The sequence below is a fragment of the Podarcis erhardii genome (assembly GCF_964252035.2).
Source record: "Podarcis erhardii genome assembly, chromosome: 16".
Taxonomy (NCBI): Eukaryota; Metazoa; Chordata; class Lepidosauria; order Squamata; family Lacertidae; genus Podarcis; species Podarcis erhardii.
The window spans coordinates 27293083-27311118 of record NC_138514.1 but is presented as its reverse complement, the minus strand read 5'-3'; the positions used below and the strand labels follow the sequence as shown (position 1 = coordinate 27311118).

Genomic DNA, 18036 nt, shown 5'->3' with positions numbered 1-18036 from the left:
TTCTGTTTAATTATGGAGCTCAAAAGCTGTGGGTTTTTTGGTACCACAGTATTGCTATACACTGGCTGCGCAAGCCCTGAGCCCTTTCGGCTCGGACTAAAACTGTACACCTGTACGCTTGGTATGGCCGATGGTGAAGGATGATGGGGGCTGGAGTCCAACCACATTTGGAGGGTTACAGGGTCCCCATCCATGAACAGGCATTTAGAACTGATCTGTGTGGTTAGAGCATCTGCTTTGCACGCAGAAGGTCCCAGGTTCAATCGCTGATGAGATCGCCAGGTGCGTCTGGGAAAGAACCCTGTCTGAAAATCTAGAAGGATGCTGCCAGTTGGTGCAAACAGTACTGATGCCGATGGACCAAGGATCTGACCTCAGTATAAGCCGGTTTTCTATGGTTCTGGGTTCCTAATGGGACTCGCTCCCAGGTACAAGTGCTCAGAATTGCATCATTAAGTGTGTATCCGGGGTGGCATTCAATCTGCCTTAACTTTTATTTTCTCCATTTCAGCCAGTGGCTCTGAGGCTGCACAGGTGCCCGTTCCAGGTGAGCTCTTGTTGCGAAAGAGAAACCAGCACTTGAAGCTGCGTCTTATAGATCACTGCAGAGATCTGGGAAAGGGTTCCTGAATGATGCCTGGGTTGTTGTTGAATCCTTGCTCATTTTAGCTTCCTCCTGCAAGCCCCTCCCATTGAGCTTATTGGACAGTGTCCATGATGTAATGGGCAGGACTGTCCCCCGGCCAGTGGTGGCTGGTGCCCATTTGTAGGGTGGAAGGCAGGGAGCCCAACAGTAGGTGGCGCCAGAGGCAAATGATTGAGTCAGAGACAATTCATTCCAATTTTGTCCCCATCCTCCGCCCTGGTCAGGGCTGGAGTCAGGTGCAGATCAGCACAAAGGTAATAAATCACCGATGCCAGCGAAGTTAACTCTTCATTCAAGTAAACCAAAATACAGCTCAGGCCTAGAAGTCTCAGCAACCCTTCCTGGTCAGTCTTGCCCAGATGACACAGTTGTGAGGACTGAAGGTCCCTGCCTTCCCACCCCTCTCTAAGGCTCCTCCTCTCCAGGGTTTTCCCTATGCAGTCTCAAACTGTGTCTGCGCACAGCTAGTCTCTGCTCTGCTCTTTTCATTTTTCTGTATGTCCCCAGAGACCAGGGAGGAGGGGTGACGATCACAGCAGAAGGGGGAGATTCCCTGGACTCTTCAGCCGCCTCTTGATCTCACCCTTCTGCAGCCTCTGCTCTCACTTCAGAGTCTGAACTGCACTCTGCCACAGACTCTTCCTGCTCACTAAACCCTGTTGCCTCTTCAGCTTCTGATGCCTTCCAGTCTTCTCCGCCTTCTCCCTCTGACCGCTCATGGTCGTCCCGCCACCACTCCCCAGGCTCTGAGCCTTCTCCTCTTGGGGGTTCCCTTGGGGGTTCCCCAGATGGCGCTCCCCTCCCCTCCTCTGCATCCAGCCAATCCATGACAGCCCTGCTGAGTTCCTCAAGGGCAATGCTGGGACTAAGGAGGAGGAACGTGGCAGCCAATTCTACCCCGTGGACTGTAAGCAGGCAAGGGAGGGCAGGTTGAGTTTGGCAGGGTGTTGTCCCATTTGCTCTAATGGACCGGCCTTGTTCTCCCAGAGGTCCGGCTAGTCAATGGGCGCAGCCGCTGCCAGGGACGCGTGGAGATCTTCTACAACAACACCTGGGGCACGGTGTGCGACGACGACTGGGACATCGTGGACGCCAATGTGGTCTGCCGCCAGCTGGGCTGCGGCCATGCCATCGCCATGCCGGCCACCCTCTCCTTCGGCCAGGGGCGTGGGCCCATCTTCCTAGACAACGTGGACTGCAAAGGCAGAGAGGCAGCCCTCAGCGAATGCAGCAGCCACGGCTGGGGCATCCACAACTGTTACCACTACGAGGACGTGGCTGTCACCTGTAATGGTACAAAGGTTTGGGTCTGTCTGGTGGCGGTAGCAGGAGGGAGAGGGGTGAAGCAGGCTTATTTACTGCATTTCCCCCTGTCCCCAGAGCTCAAGGTGGGACACATGGTTCTTCCATCCTCATTTAATCCTCACAACAACCCTGTGAGGTAGGTTAGGCTACAGGAAGTCAGCGACTGGCCAGAGGTCACCCAGTGAGCTTCATGGGCAAGTGTGGGCTTTTAACCCTGGTCTCCTAGGCCTTTGCCTGACACTCTAACCACTGCACCACACTGTCCTGCAGGGGAAACCACTAAGGAACCCTGTGTATCTTAAACAGGGTAGAGGAAAGGCTGGATAGAAACATAAAAAGTTATGACGGTAATAAAATTGCATGGGGATTAAATGATATTTCTAAAGAGAAAATGATTACTATTATTATTATTATTATTATTATTATTATTATTATTAATATACTGCCCTATACTCAGAGGTCTCAGGGCGGTTCACATAAAAAGATCACAGTATATAAAATAAAAATAAATGCAATAATCCAATAATACCCCCTCCCACAAAGAGCAACATTTTAAAAGGGTATGGGAAGTTGATCAGGTCAACCAAAGGCTTGGTTAAAAAGGAACGTTTTTGCCTGGTGCCTAAAGGTGTAGAATGAAGGATACCACATTTGCTTGACTGCTGTTTTGATTTCTTACCTCCCCCCCCCCACCACCATGAGGTCGCAGGGTGGGTTACAGTAATTTAAAAATACAATATTAAGATCAGTTACGGTTACAAGAATAGGGTGGGTCCTATATATTTGTACAAACACCCCAAGCTCTGAATGCTGAAAGACTTGCAGGTTCGGTTTCCTTGGAATGAATGTCAGTGGAGACTGTGGTGTCTTTAGGATATATGGTTTTATTTACACATATATACCACCTGAGCATAGGATGGAGGGGCTCACACTCCTTCTCTCCAGGGTCTTTCCCATGCAGTCTCAGGCTAGGTCTGCACACAACCACCCTCTGCTCTGCCCATTTACTGTATTTTTCGCTCTATAAGACTCCCCAGACCACAAGACGCACCTAGTTTTTGGAGGAGGAAAACAAGAAAAAAATACTCTGAATCTCAGAAGCCAGAACAGCTTGTGTGATAGCTGCGCAGCCTGCATTCGCTCCATAAGATGCACACACATTTCCCCTTACTTTTTAGAAGGGAAAAAGTGAGTCTTATAGAGCAAAAAATATGGTAATTTCTCTGTGTGTTCTAGGAGGCCAGCAGGAGGGGAGCAGTAGGAGGTTGAGAATCCCTGGCCTCTGCTTCTGCCTTGGAGTCTGAACTGTGTTCTTCCACAGCTCTTCCTGTTCATTAAACTCTGTTGCCTCTTCAGCTTCTGACACCACCTCCTCCCAGTCTCCTTCTCCTTCTCACCATCCCACCTCCAATCTTCTGGCTCTGAGCCTTCCTCCCTTGGGGGTTCCCTTGGGAGTTCCCCAGCTGGTTTCTCCCACCATTCCTCTGCATCCAGCCAGCCCATGACATTTGGACATCATTTAAACAATATGAAAGCCCGCCTCTAAGTTGTTTACATAAAATATTCATCAGAAAATAGTGATGAAATCAACATACTTTAAAGACAAGCAGACATTTGTTAAAAGTGAAATATAGATAAAATCAACAGTTTTATAGAAAAAATAAATGTACCTAATAAAATTACATGTGTGCCTGAGCAAAAACATTTTTAGCTGGTATCAGAAACAGTAAAATGAAGCAGCCTATTGTAACCCAAGGCAGGAAATACTAAATATTACTACTACTATTACTACTTCTAATAGGCAGTCAAATGTCATCAACCACAATGGATGCATCTAAGAAATGAATTGAACAAGTTGACTGGCCCTGCTTAAAAGGTTGGAGGTATACATGTTTGCATGCATAGCAGAGGCCAAGCAGATACTGTTGATGGAGATGACTGACTGACGTTCATCCTTCTGTTGGGTTGTTTGTTTTTGCAGAGCTATTGCCCACCCAAGCATCCAGAGGACCAGTCAACAAAGCAGCCACCGCCTCATTGCAAAATGGGGAAAGTGAGTGCTTTTTGGATTCACATGAGAAGCTGTCCTCAGCTAGCACGATTCGCAATAGCAACACGATACATGTACATAGTGTTGCTGTTATTCATATCTTAACTTATAATAAAAATGTAAAGGTCTCATCAAGCTGCAGTTCTTATGACTGCCAACAGGTGGCACTGCAAACGGCAGTGTGATGAGAGGCTGTTGCTGCTACTGGTTGCCTTCCTCATCCCTGGTTACCAGGTGCTGCAACTGCAGGAGGGGGAATGAAGGAGAGAAACTGTTTGTTCCCTTTCTCCTGCTGTAGCAGCTGATGCTGCCGCCGCCAATAATGGGGAAACAAAGGAGAGATAGTCCCCATCCCCTTGCTCCCTGCAAGGCCCTTTCCACCTGGCCTAGGGGGCAGGGCCCACACACACCAGCCCTACTGAAGAGGCTCCTCGTGAGGCCAGAGGAACATCATCCGGCTAATGTTTTCTTGTTTTATTGATTTAATATGCTGTAAACTGCTTTGAGATTTTTATTAAAAGTGGTAGAGGTAAAGGGACCCCTGACCATTAGGTCCAGTCATGACCGACTCTGGGGTTACGGTGCTCATCTCGCTTTATTGGCCGAGGGAGCCCGCGTACAGCTTCCGGGTCATGTGGCCAGCATGACTAAGCCGCTTCTGGTGAACCAGAGCAGTGCACGGAAACGCTGTTTACTTTCCTGCTGCAGCGGTACCTATTTATCTGCTTGCACTGGCATGCTTTCGAACTGCTAGGTTGGCAGGAGCAGGGACTGAGCAACGGGCACTCACCCCGTTGCAGGGATTTGAACCACCGACCTTCTGATCAGCAAATCCTAGGCTCTGGGGTTTAACCCACAGTGCCACCCGCGTCCCTATTAAAAGCCATATAGAAATTAAAATAAAATAAAAAACACTTGCACTGCAGCCACTACTAAAATGCAGGTTCCTTTCTTGGGCTTCCCTTAGCGGAGGCAGTCTGGATGATCCCAGGGGTCCCTTCTAAGTCTACAATTTGTACCCTGACTCTCCCTATCCCTCTTCCAGGCGATGGGAGCATCCGGCTGGTGAGTGGCGCCAACTCTTGCCAGGGCCGGGTGGAGATATTCTACAAAGGGAACTGGGGCACGGTGTGTGATGACGACTGGGGGCTGAGCGATGCGGCCGTGGTGTGCAAGCAGGTGGGCTGCGGGCACGCTGTAGATTACAGGACCAATGCCTACTTTGGCTACGGCACGGGGCACATCCTCCTCGACAACGTGAATTGCGACGGGAGCGAGCCGCACCTCTCAGCCTGCTACAGCCTGGGCTGGGGCATCCATAACTGTGGTCACCACGAGGATGCTGGCGTCATCTGCTCAGGTGGGTGTACCCCTCAGGGCTTGGGGCAGCCGGGCAGGCAAAGGGGCCAGCTGCCCTGTGTGGGAAGTGCTGTAGCCTAGTGGTTAGAACATCTGCTTATAGGCAGGAGGCCGCAGATCCAGTCCCCAGAGGCATCCCCAGGTAGGGCTGGGGGGAGGGAATCCTGCCTGAAACCGTGGGGAGCTGCCAGTCAGTGTAGACAATACTGAGTTAGATGTATCTGTTTGATTCTATGTGAGGCAGCTTCCTGTGAACGCCTAGCAAGGCATTGCAGAACCAGGGTGGATAAAAATCAATGATGTTTTAAAAATATATTTAAAAATTGGATTTTTAAAGATTTAAATCGGATTTTTGTGATTTAAATCAGATTTTTGAAATAAAATGCTTTTGGATGAAAAATCTTTCCAAAGATAGTTTTCTACTTAAGTTACCGGTACTTTATAGTCCAAAGGCTATTCATCAGGAAATAAGGATTTGTTTTAAGTTTTTCATGTGTGCTAAAACTCTGTCTATTTTTTTTTTAAAAAAACCATTTAACCACATCAGTCAACAAACATGGATACATATGCTATAATGTTATTGTTTTAGTTAAATAAATTGTTTAAATTGTTATTAAGAAAATGATTATTTTTCTTCTTCCAATTAAGTACAGCAGAAAAGTTGTCCAAATGTAAACAGTTAACTTATTGAACCTCACAATAATTTTATAATTATCTATGTTATTCTAATAGTATAACCAAATCAGTAATTTTTGATATAACTGTAAAAACTACTCTGAAAATTTATTATTCCAAAAATGAAACCTTCATCTGGTTGTAAATATTAAGATTATACCAGCAAGAATGAGTCTTTCTGTAAAAAAAAAAAGATTTAAATCAAGTCTTACTTAGTGATTTAAACTGATTTGATTTAAATCAAATCCACCCTGTGCAGAACCTTGGAGAGCGCCAAGATTTGCTCCCATAGGGCCCCAAGTGTCACCTAGTGTGAACCCCCTACAATTCAGGAATCTTTTTGCCCAATGTGGGCGTGCTGCTCAAACACACAACATGGAGATATAGAGTCTCATGCTCTACTAGCAAGATCTAAGGATGGAACAAGGCCTTTCATCTTCCCAGAGGCCAGGAAACTCATCCTAGGACCCACCCCTTTCCCGAGGGGAGGAAGGCCTTAAAAGGGCAATCCTCTCGGTCAGAGCCTGACACCCGGGCTCCTCGCTGATTGTTAAACTGCTCTATCAAGGCCTCTTCCCAGGGAACTCTGGGAATTGTCATTCCGTGAAGGGACTAGGGGACCTCCTAACAATTCTCAGCACCTTTAAGGAACCACAGTGTCGTGGACTGGCTGGATGCAGAAGAGTGTGTGGGGGGGCACCAGCCAGGGAACCCCCAAGGGAACCCCCGGGTGAAGAAGGCTCAGAGCCAGGGAAGTGGTGGTGGAACAACAATGCCTGGTCAGAGGAAGAAGAGGCGAGGAGGAGGTGTCGGAAGCTGAAGAAGAAACAGGGTTTAGTGAGCAGCAAGAGGCTGGGGCAGATTGCTGTACAGAATCTGAGGCAGGAGAGGAGGGAAATCAAGAGGCAGAGTGGAGGGAGGCTGCTGAAGAATCCAGGGAGTCTCCCCCTCCTGCTGTGAAGAGCTCCTCTTTCCCCTGGTCTCCCAGAACATGCAGAGGGATGAAAAGGGCAGAGCAATGAGAGACTAGACAAAGGAGCCTAAGATTGCTTGGGAAAGACCTGGCGGAGGAGGAATCTTAGCGAGTGGTGGCAAGGCAGGGGACCTTCAGTGTTTGCAACTGCCTCATTGGGGCAAGACCTACTGGGAAGAGCTGCTGGGAATCTCTAGGCCTGCACCATTTGGGTTTCTTGAATAACATTCACTGACTTGCTTTGATTGATGACCTATTGTTGTCTCTTTCCAGGTCTCGGGATGACCACGACCACAGCTGCCACCACCTCAGTGGCTCCCAACTATGAACAGTCATTCACTGATACAGCCACAGGTAAGGGAGAACCTGCTGTTGCTAATCCCACCCACCACAAAACCCCAACGGGGACAGTTTATGCTTCCATGACTTCAAAGATATAGGAGCACACTTGTGTTATCTGCACACCTGGGACAATGCTGGTTGTGATCATAGATTGGTGGTGGAGAACTTTTGGCCTTTGGGGCCTAGTTAGATCCACCAGACCCTAACCCCACCCCTGTCATAGATGCACAAGCCAGTTCTCCACTCCAACCCCAATCTGGTGAAATGGGAAGAGAACCATATTTGACCCATTGTTCCTGGGGAGGGGGGAAACCTGAAATGAAACTTTGCACTACATAGAAATATAGTGTTATAAGTCTGGCGGGTCAGTCTGGATGATACCTGTGGGTCCCCTCCAGGCCTGTGATCCTGTACCTAGTAAGGTTTAGAGTCTAGTAGAAGAGGCTGTTGAACCAGTTTCTTTGTAAGATAATGGCCTGAGTTTGGCCAGTTGAGTACTGCCATGCACATGTCCAAAGAGGCTGCTCTGTTGCCATAGAGACAAACGGGTGGACCTTTTCCCACCTCACCTGCCTGAATGCCACCTCCTCCTAGGATGGAGAACAACAGGCCAAGGGGAACATTATGTGAGGGTTGGGGAGAAAGTTTTTGATTGCTGCTGGAAGCTGGAGATACATAGACATGCCTTGATCTGTTCTTGACCCAAAACTGTGAGTTTGAGGCTTCCCTGGAATTCAATGAGGAAGCAAGATCTGGTGGGGTGTTGGTGCTACGAGCCCTTCCATCCTTTGCTCAGACTGTATACATGTGTAAATAAAACCATATACCTTAAAGACACCACCATCTCCACTGACCTTCATTCTCAGGAAACCAAACCCCAGGCAAGTGCAGGTACCTCCGGAGTCTCTCACTGCTTGGAGATTGGGGTCCTGATAGCTGCAGATCAAATCTCTATTAAAGGACCAGCAAGAGAGGTGCAGTTAAAAAGATAGTCCCAGAAGCTGAGGTCAAAACACAGAGTTGCCTTCCTGCTTCATGGCTTGCCCATCTGTGTCCAAAGGCAACTGGTGAGATGTAATTGGAGGCCGGATGTTGTGATGAGAGGATATGTCTTTTTGCAGTCACAGATGGTCGAGATCAGCCTTCTCCTGAGACTGAGGTGATGGTGACCTCAGCCCTTCTCCTGCTAGAAAGAAGAAGTAAGTTTTTGTGCGCCCTTTGTCGATGGAAATAAAGCTTCATCAGAGATGTAGAAATCTGCAAATAAGAGATTGAGAGAGCTGGAGGTTGAGGGGACGGTCATGGGAAGGTGTTTATTTCAGACAATGTGAAAACAGACCCAGGAGCAGGAAGGATGAAGCCCTGGTGTTTCCTCTCTCGTCCCATAACATCCGCTTTGTGTCCATATAAGCGAGAGGGAACCTGAGCACTCCTGGTGTTGTTGCACTACGATTCCCATCAGCCCCAGCAAGTGTGGCCAGCAGACAAGGATGATGGGAGTTGTAGTTCAGCGACACACTTAGAGCCACAGCCCCACCCCCAATAGTCCAGCTTTCCCTGTCCCAGCAACCCCTATTTCTCAGTCCTTGGTAAACCACTGCCCCCGTTTCCACCTCCATACATTATGCTGGTGTGAGTTGCTAGCGCTGAACTTTCTCCAAGTCCCAGTCCCTACTCTCTGCATCTCTGAAAGAGTGGGAGGAGGCGGCGGGTGCATATTGTCTGCTGTGCACACAGTTGTCTAAGTTTGTGCATGGACACTGAGGCCCCTTGCTTAGAATCATAGGCATAGAATTATAGAGTTGGAAGTGGGGCTTGAGAGTCATCTAGTCCAGCCCCCTGCAATGCAGGAATATGCAGCTCTCCCATACAGGCATCAATCTTGCAACCTTCGCATTATTAGCACCACTCCCTAACCAACTGAGCTATCCAGCAGCTATTGATACAGGCTGTTTCTAAAACAACAGAATTCATGAGGGTCAAGGCCCCCTTGCCAGTACTCTTGCCACTCTCTGAAAAAGTGAAACAGGGGAGAGAGAAAAACCAGGAGCCAGAATGTCCACAAGGTCCCAAATCAAAGGAAAAGTGGACGTGGGGGATGAGTTGCATGGAGTTGTAGAGTTGCAAGGGATCCCGAGGGCCATCTGGTCCAATTCCCTTGCAATGCAGGGATCTCTGCTAATGTCTCCCTGACAGATGGCCACCCAACCTCTGCTTAAAAACCTCCAAGGAAGGAAAGTCCACTACCTTCCATAAGTCACTCCGGCCTTTTCTCCCCTTCCATTTTCTGACCAGCAGGTGGTGGCATACGATTAGCAAACGGGAACAGCAGTTGCCAAGGGCGGGTGGAAGTCCTGTACGGGGACTCCTGGGGGACGGTCTGCGACGACGACTGGGACTTCCCCAACGCCCAGGTGGTCTGCCGGCAGGTGGGCTGCGGCTCGGCGGTGGTGGCCACCGTGCTGGGCTACTTCGGCTACGGCACCGGACCCATCCTCCTGGACAATGTGGACTGCGCCGGCACAGAGACTGACCTGTCCGACTGCTTCAACCTGGGCTGGGGGCAGCACAACTGCGGGCACCACGAAGACGCTGGCGTCATATGCAGAGGTGAGAGGGACAGGGGGCAAGGAGGGGTTGTGGTTTCATCGTAGGGTTGGAAGCCCCCCACCCCCAAGGGTGATCTAGTGCAACCCCCTGCTGTGCAGGAATCACAGCTAATGAATCCCGGACAGGCAGCTCTCCAAAACCTCCAGTGGATCAGAGAATTTTGGGAGCTAGAAATGACCTGGTGTTATAAAATGTAAACAGCACAGGTTCCTCTGGGATGCCTCCAAGCTGTCAGTCTTTTGCAGGAGGGAGTTGTGTGTTTATCAGAATCTTAGTTCTGCGTGATTAAAGGGGACCAAAGTTCTCCAAAGCACAACAAATCCACATAAAACACACACACAGAGAGAGCAGACTTTTTTGTGGTGTGGAAAACGACTGAGGAATAATGCACTGAAAAGTGTGGAATGAATGTATGATTAACAGCAAGACATGTAAACAGCTCATGAGGGAATCAGGACAATTGCTCCTTGTCACAGGCGCCACCTTTTAAAAATAAAATAAATGCATGGTAGGAAGTTGGACTAGAATAGATGGCCCTTCCAACTCTCCAGTTCTCTATGAAGTCAGTGTTTTTCTTTCTAAATAAACTTTCAAGGTTGGGTATTTTATTGTCTTGTTCCACCATTCCTCCAAGGTGCTCAAAGCGGCATGCATACTTCCTGCCCTATATTATTCTCACAACAATCCTGTGAGGTGGATTAGGCAGAGAGGCTGTGACTGACTCCAAGGTCCCTCAGTGACCTTCCTGGCTAAGTGGGGTCTCCCAGGTCCTAGTACAGGTCCCTGAACCCCAGTTTTCCAGGTCCTAGTACAACTCTAACCACTACACTGCACTTCCCAGTGCCTTTCTGTGTGATGTGTGTGGGGTGCGTGTCTCTATGCTGTTAAATGTACCCCTTTATTTTTACCTGGTCCCAGGTGCAGAAGAATCTGGAGATCTCTTCCAAGAAGACCCTTTTGCCACCACCACATCAACCACCACACGTCCCAAGGATGGTATGTGGGGCACAGGGCCTCTAGCTCCCCGCTTGCTGACTCTCAGCTGAAACCCCTGGTGTTTGGCAGGAACAGGGCAAGAGGCTGCTCTAGGGCAAGATTTCTGAGGGGGCAGCACTATGGTCACAGAAGAGGGGTTGTCTTTTCTGAGTACAGCCTTCCATGTTACAGCCCTTCAGGTATTTGAAGATGGCTATCATATCTCCCTCTCAGTCTTCTCTTCTCCAGACTAAACATACCCAACTCCCTCAAACATTCCTCACAAGGCTTGGTTACCAGACCCTTCATCACCTTGGTCTCCCTCTCTGCCTGCCTTCCAGCTTGTCTATGTCTTTCTTGAACTGTGGTGCCCAGAACTGGTCCCAGGACTCCAGGTGGGATCTGACCAAGGCAGAATAGAGCAGGATTATGACATCCAGTGATCTAGACATTATATGTCAGCTGATGCAGCCTGGAATCACATGAGGTGCTTTTGCTGCTGTATCGCACTGTTAACTCATGTTCAGCCTGGGGTCTACTAAGAGCCCTGGACCCTTTTTGCATGTATTACTGGTAAGCCAGGTGCCCCCCCCCCATCTTATATTTGTGCATCTGGTTATTCCTGCCAAAGTGCAGAACCTTACATTTGTCCCTGATGAAATTCATTTTGTTAGTTTTGGCCCAGTTTTCCAATCAGCTAAGGTCATCCTGAATCCCGATTCTGTGTTGTGCAGTATAAGCTTTTTTAAAAAACACAGTATTGTGATGGATGAGGTGCCTTTGCTTGATCAAACAGAGCAGTGGCCCACAAAAGTTGAACCCCCAGGCCTGAAAATTGGACAGGTATTCCCTTGCTTAGCTTTACACATACATAGAAAATAAGTCACATTCTCAGAGGGAAAGCGTGCCTGTGTTATTCGAGCTGGATGCCTGATTCAGCGGGAATAAGAAGGTACCTGCTCTCTATCGGGCTCGCTTGAGGCTGAGTTTTTCCTGCACAAGCATTCTTGACACGTCCTTAATACAGTCTGAGTAAGCAGATTCTCCTAATATCCTTAATGCACTCCGAGTAACAGGAATCAGAAGATTTCCCTTACGGTAGGTGGGGGAACAGATTTGCATAAAGATGCCGGAGAAATTATTCACAGCCAGAACAGTGAACCGTCTAGAGCTGCGGTGGACAGACTCCTCTTTGGAGGAACTCTAAGCTTGTGCAGAGCGCATTATTATTATTATTATTATTATTATTATTATTATTCAAAAAAAACTATTCATTTTATAACACAAATGAACAACACAAACAGGAAAGCAAACAATACAAACAGACTCTTTTCTTATTCTTATTTTTTCTAAACATTGTTAGGTGGGCTTCCCCAAGTCCCCCCATCTGATTTTCATTTTACCTCATCTTTAGCAGTTTACATATATCATAATTTCTAACCATTTTTTTAATCATACTTACTTTAACTATAAAAACCTTCACATTTTATCACTTGCAAATAATACTGTTTTAAAATACCCTATCTTCTACTTCTAACCCTACAGCCTAAATCCACTTCCAAAGCTATTCTAAGATTTAAATATTAACATTTTTTCAAATACTCCTTAAACTTCTTCCAATCTTCTTCCACCGTCTCTTCTCTCTGGTCTCGGAGTGTCCCGGTCAGTTCGGCAAGTTCCATATAGTCCATCATCTTCCTCTGCCATTCTTCTATAGTTGGTAAATCTTGTTTCTTCCAATTCTTCGCTAGCAATATTCTCGCAGCTGTTGTGGCATACAGAAAAAGAAGTACCATTGTGCAGAGCGCATTATTGTCTCAGCTGAGAACCAACAGGGAAAACTGGGTGGTGCCGGTGGCACAGCCATTGAGTTGGTGGGGCACAGATTTGTGTGTTTTTTTGGGGGGGGAGCTTCAGTTAAGTCTTGTGACACCCCCCCCCCCCATGTTTCCCCATTTGCAGGCTTCCTCCGTCTGGTCAATGGGAGCCACCGCTGCGAAGGGCGGGTGGAGATGTTCTACCTGTCTCAGTGGGGGACGGTGTGTGATGACGCTTGGGACCTCAAGGATGTGAAGGTGGTGTGCAGGCAGCTGGGCTGTGGGGGGGCCTTGGCCGCCTGGGGGGAGGCCCGCTATGGCCAAGGGATCGGCTACATCTTCCTCGACAACCTCAAGTGCAAAGGTGACGAAAGCTCCCTGCTGCGCTGCTCTCACATCCGCTGGAATGTGCACAACTGCGACCACTCGGAAGACGCGGGAGCTCTCTGCAGGCTCCTGTGATGCGCCAGAAGGTATGGTCTGAGCCAGGCCCTGATCCAGGCAAGGGCAGGCATGCGCTTCCCCTGTTCCCGAGGAGGCTTGCATGCAGCTTATCTGCTGGGGTTGATGGGTAGGGGTGCTACCTGAGAGAGCTGGCTAGGAACCAGACGAGGAGACGTCCAAAGGGTCATTGGCGGGGTGTGTGGGTCTGCTTGGGGGAATCCAGCTTCTCCTGCACCTCCTCCTTGACCTCAGGTTCCAGGTCTAAGCAGGGGTGGATCCTGACAGTCAACTCTTGCCTGTACTGCAGCGCCACCAGAGCTGCGAGTGGCCACAGGGTGGTATTTCAAGTCCACGTGGATCAGGTGACTTGCCTGGTTGCTAAGCAACGCCCCACCCCCATTTCAATAGGGACAGAATTAACCCTTAAGGTACAAACGGAATGACCTGTGCCGCTGCACTTCCAACACAATCGGCTATAGGATTTGGGCTGTGCAATTAAATTGGACTTGTCCAATTGGACTTGTCTTAAATTGGACTTAATACAAATAACTTGTATGAAGTTATTTATTTGAAAAGTCAAACATAAATGCATTAAAAATAGATAAATAAATATATAAATAAATAACGGATTAATGCAGAAACAGGGTGGGATGGATTTATGAGTGAACCTAAGGCTGTGAATGGATGGATTAAAATGGAAAAAAACCCCACAAAAACTTGATTTCAGTAGGTGCTGTTCGGCAGAAATATGCCAACAGGCTAGAACTTCTCAGAAAGCAGCACTCCTATTTTAGAATACTGTGACTCTCAACTCATGCTGGGGTCACGTTCTGGGGATAATGCATAAAGCCAAAAATCGCGTATTGTGTTTTCAGTGGCAGGTGGGGTTTCCAAAATCCTTTCCCCCGGTTCACCTCCCCCTTTCCACTGCCCCGTTAAATTTTTTTTGGGGGGGGGGGCAAGTGCATAAAGCTGAATGCGTGCAAGTTAAATGTGCCTAAGTTGTGAGTTGCCTGTGGCCATATCATCTGAAGAGCCTTTGCAAAAATGTAAAATGAAGCTACCTATTTAAAAATAAAGTGGATTCCCAAGCATTTGCAAAGGAACCATCAGCCCCTGTCAGACAGACAGGACCAGCCACAGGTCTAGGATTGGAGGCGGCGGACGCCTTTGAGTCTGGCTACCTTCCCGCTCTCTGTTTTAAACAATAAGCTTGTGTCGGGAGCGGTTCTTGCCTCATCTCAAATTAACTGGACAAAATGGGCCCTTCCTCTTTCAGACGGGTGTCGCCAGCCCTCGCAAGGACCGTGCTCCAGCTGTGGGAGTCTCAGCTTCCTCCGACGGTGGCTGAAACCTTCTCGTTCCAATGGTGCCTTTGCAGCTTTTGTGTGTGCGTGTGTACACATGTGTAAATCTCTGTATAAAAACTGGTGTACGTACCTGACATAGAGAGCACCCTCTACCCCACTGCTGCAGCCAGGAAGACTGCTTTTCGCTCGTTGCCTCAGGGGGTGGAGGACCCTTTTCATCCCGAGGGCCGCATTCCCTTGTGGAGTAGTCTGCCAGGGGCCAGGTACCGGTGGTGGGGCAGGGCACTGACAAAAGTGGGGGGACGGACACAAAGGACAGGATTCTTTCCTTTGTCCAGCAGGCTGTGTTCCAATGGTGCACAAAACCTGCCAGAGGTTTCTACACCTTTGCATGTACATTTCTCCACCATCCAGCGAAGCAAGCGGTCAGTTCATGGCTTAAGGACACATTTCAGCCAGGAAAAAGCACCTGAGGAGGGAGCGGAGCAGGCCTGAGGCACTGCGGAGAGATGTAGCGGGAGTCCGAGGCCACACTCACAACACCATCCATTGAAAGCACTCTTTAACACCTCTTCAAAGAGTCATGGCTTCCCTCAAAGAATTCTGGGAGATGGAGATGGAGTTCATTCAGGGTGCTGGAAGTTGTTAGAAGATCCTTATTGTTCTCAGACCCTCCAAGGGTCCCTATTTCCCAGGACAGTCTTAAATTAACAGAAGCCATCCCAGAATCATCCCGGAATGTCCCACTTTTCCTCAGGACGTCCCTATTTTCATCAGAGGAATGTTGGAGGGTATGCACCATTAATGAGTCATGGTTCCCAAAGTGGTTTAACGGTCAATCCCTCTTCATGGGTAACTGGGAATTGTGTCTCTGTGAGGAAAATGGGGGCCACCTAATAATTCCCAGCACCCTGAACAAACAACAGCTCCCAGAATTCGTTGGGGGAAGCCATGACTCTTTGAGGTAGCATCATAATGCTCTCTGTGAAGGGAATTGGAGGGTATCCTGACAACTCTCTGCACGCTTTACCAGCTACAAACTTCCCCCAAAGAAAACTGGGAGCTGTAGTTTGTTAAGGGTGCTGGGAGTTGTCAGGAGACCGCTAATGCCCTCACAGAGATACATACCCCAGAGCTCCCTTTGAAGAATATTTTTATTAATTTTCCAATAAAAACATCCAATTAACATCTCCAATCATAATCCAATTAAAATAAAAAAACTATTATTATTTTTTATTGAAGAGGGGTTGATTGTTAAGCCACTATGGGCTGGCCCAAGACATTTTGTCACCTGAGGCAAACCACCAAATGGCACCCAATTCCCTGCCAGGGAAGGAGGGGAAGAAGGGGTGAGTCAAGATCTACATCAGGAACAAGGGGGGTGGGATAAAGATCTATATCAGTATCTTCTGCCCCTGTGGATCCTGCCGCCTGAGGCGGTTGCCTCACCTGGTCTCATGGGAGGGCTGGCCCTTACTATGGGAATTGTAGCACTGTGAGGGGAATAGGCACCTCCTTAACAAACTACATCTCCCAGGATTTGATGGAGTTGAAACCATTTTATCAGGAATAATCTCTAACATTCATTCAGAATGAATAGAAGAAGGGAAAACACCAGAAATTTGTCTTTGCAACAGCAAAGGAAAGGAGATGCTGGAGACTGAACCTGAGAACTTCTGCATGCGAAGCAACGGCTCTACCACGGAGCCCCAGCATTGCAGGGGGTTGGACTAGATGACCCTTAGGGTCCCTCCAACATGTCAATTCTGCGATTCCCCTGAAATGAAGAAAGGGTTAAAGCCCCTTTGCAGTTTTGGGTGCTCCGAATCTATGGAGGGAGAGAAAAGAAACATGCCTGTAAGCTCCGCTTTCCTCTTCTTAATGCTTATTTAGAATATCCAAAGCTAAGCAGACACTTATCCTCCTTCCAGGGAGCAACATGCAGGCTCAGCGGTGGAATTATCATTCCATTCAGTTTATGAAACACCTTCCAGGCGAGTCTCAATGTGATTTGCAAACCAGCCATGAAAACAACGGAAAATGGTTTTTTTAAACAGTACAAACAAATAACTAAAGAGAGGTCTTAAAAAGCCACATGCCTAAGGCAGAGAGCTTTCCATCCATCTGGATTGTTTCTGGAAAGCGCAGATAGAGGGCGCCAATGAGAATTCTGTTCCACAGAAGCAGGGGCCGCTACGTTGAAGGCCCTGCTGCAGTGCAGGCTTTTGAGATCTTTGACACTTGCAGGAGAGCGACCCATGCTGGGTATGTAAGGGATAAGGCGGACCCTCAAGTCACCAGGTCCTGAAACAGTGTAGGGACATATATGTCAGTACCTTGAAGTCGGCCCCATGGCAGACTGGCAGCCGATGCGAATTCCGCAAGCAAGGTGTTATAAAGAGGCGGGAGTTTGCCCCCCGCAAGCGATCTATAGCCCTCCTCTTCTGCAGCCCCTGGATCAACCTGAGTAATCCATGATTACTCAGAAGCAAGCCCCTTTCAGGTACCCAAGACTTACTGCCAGGTAAGTGGACTACAGCCTTATTCATTAAAAAATAAAAAAAAATCCTCCTTAACGTTTGGTGCTGGGTTCTCCACCCCCCGCTCCTCCCAACCCACATATAAGAAAGCATTTCCATTGTGTGTAGAACTTAATTGCTTTTCAGTCACCCAATGTAAGCCAAGTCTGCGGCAAGAAATGGCTGCCTTAGCAATAGGTAAACTGAGCCAAAGGGGGGGGGGGAGAGGAGAGAAAGGGGGATTGTTGCTCAAAGTGCAGGATTGGCTCAGAATAAGGGAAAAGCAAAGCCCCCAGCCATGTAAATATATGTAATTTGGGTGGGGAGGGAACATGGGAAGGGGAAAAGGAGGGGGAGTATTTGTATAATTCTTTTGTTAATATTTTAGTGTGCATATTCCAGGATGTCATTTTTTTCCTTATATGTTCTTTTTGAATAAATAAAAGCCCTTTCAAAACTCTCTCTTGCTCGGTTTCTCTCTGTTTAAAGACACAGTGTGTGTTCACGTTAGCGTTATTTTAGGTTTTGTCATGTCTGTATCACATCTTTCTTTCTAAGGAGTTCAAAATGGCATGCATGCTTCTCTCTCACCCCACAACAACCCTGTGAGGTAGGCTTCAAAGCAGTGACTGGCCCAGGGTCACCCAGGGAGCTTCATGGCCGAGTAGGGATTTGAACCCTGGACTCTACCAGGTTTCTAGTCTGACACACTAACCACTGCACCACACTGGGTCTCTCAGCACAGAGCACGAGGAAGTTGCGGTCCTCCCGCCCACATTTCAGAGCTCTTTAGTTATTTATTTATTTAATTTATTCATTTCTATCCCACTTCTTTCTCTGAGAAGCTCAAGGTGACAGACATGGTTTGCCTGTCCTTATTCCGTCCCCACAACAACAACCCTGTGGCAGATAGAAGACTTATTCACGCAGCGCATAGTTATACTTTGGAACTCCCTCCCACAGGAGGCAGTGATGGCTGCCATCTTGGATGGCTTTAAGAGAATTAGACAG

The 18036-nt window shown here is 48.2% G+C and overlaps 2 protein-coding genes across 2 annotated transcripts in view; one reads left to right on the top strand and one right to left on the bottom strand.

The window, feature by feature from the left end:
• The window catches only part of LOC309331411 (uroplakin-3b-like), a 178405-nt gene that overhangs the window by 55638 nt on the left and 104731 nt on the right, over window positions 1-18036 (bottom strand). The window lies entirely within an intron of this gene.
• SSC4D (scavenger receptor cysteine rich family member with 4 domains) lies at window positions 270-17319 on the top strand (the record flags this gene model as incomplete). Its single annotated transcript, XM_081844350.1, has 11 exons — window positions 270-282; window positions 512-547; window positions 1634-1939; window positions 3933-4004; window positions 5047-5361; window positions 7282-7362; window positions 8472-8549; window positions 9649-9960; window positions 10879-10956; window positions 12898-13225; window positions 14476-17319. 10 exons carry the CDS (start codon window positions 270-272, stop codon window positions 13212-13214), a joined length of 1608 nt encoding a protein of 535 aa, XP_081700476.1. The 3' UTR covers window positions 13215-13225; window positions 14476-17319.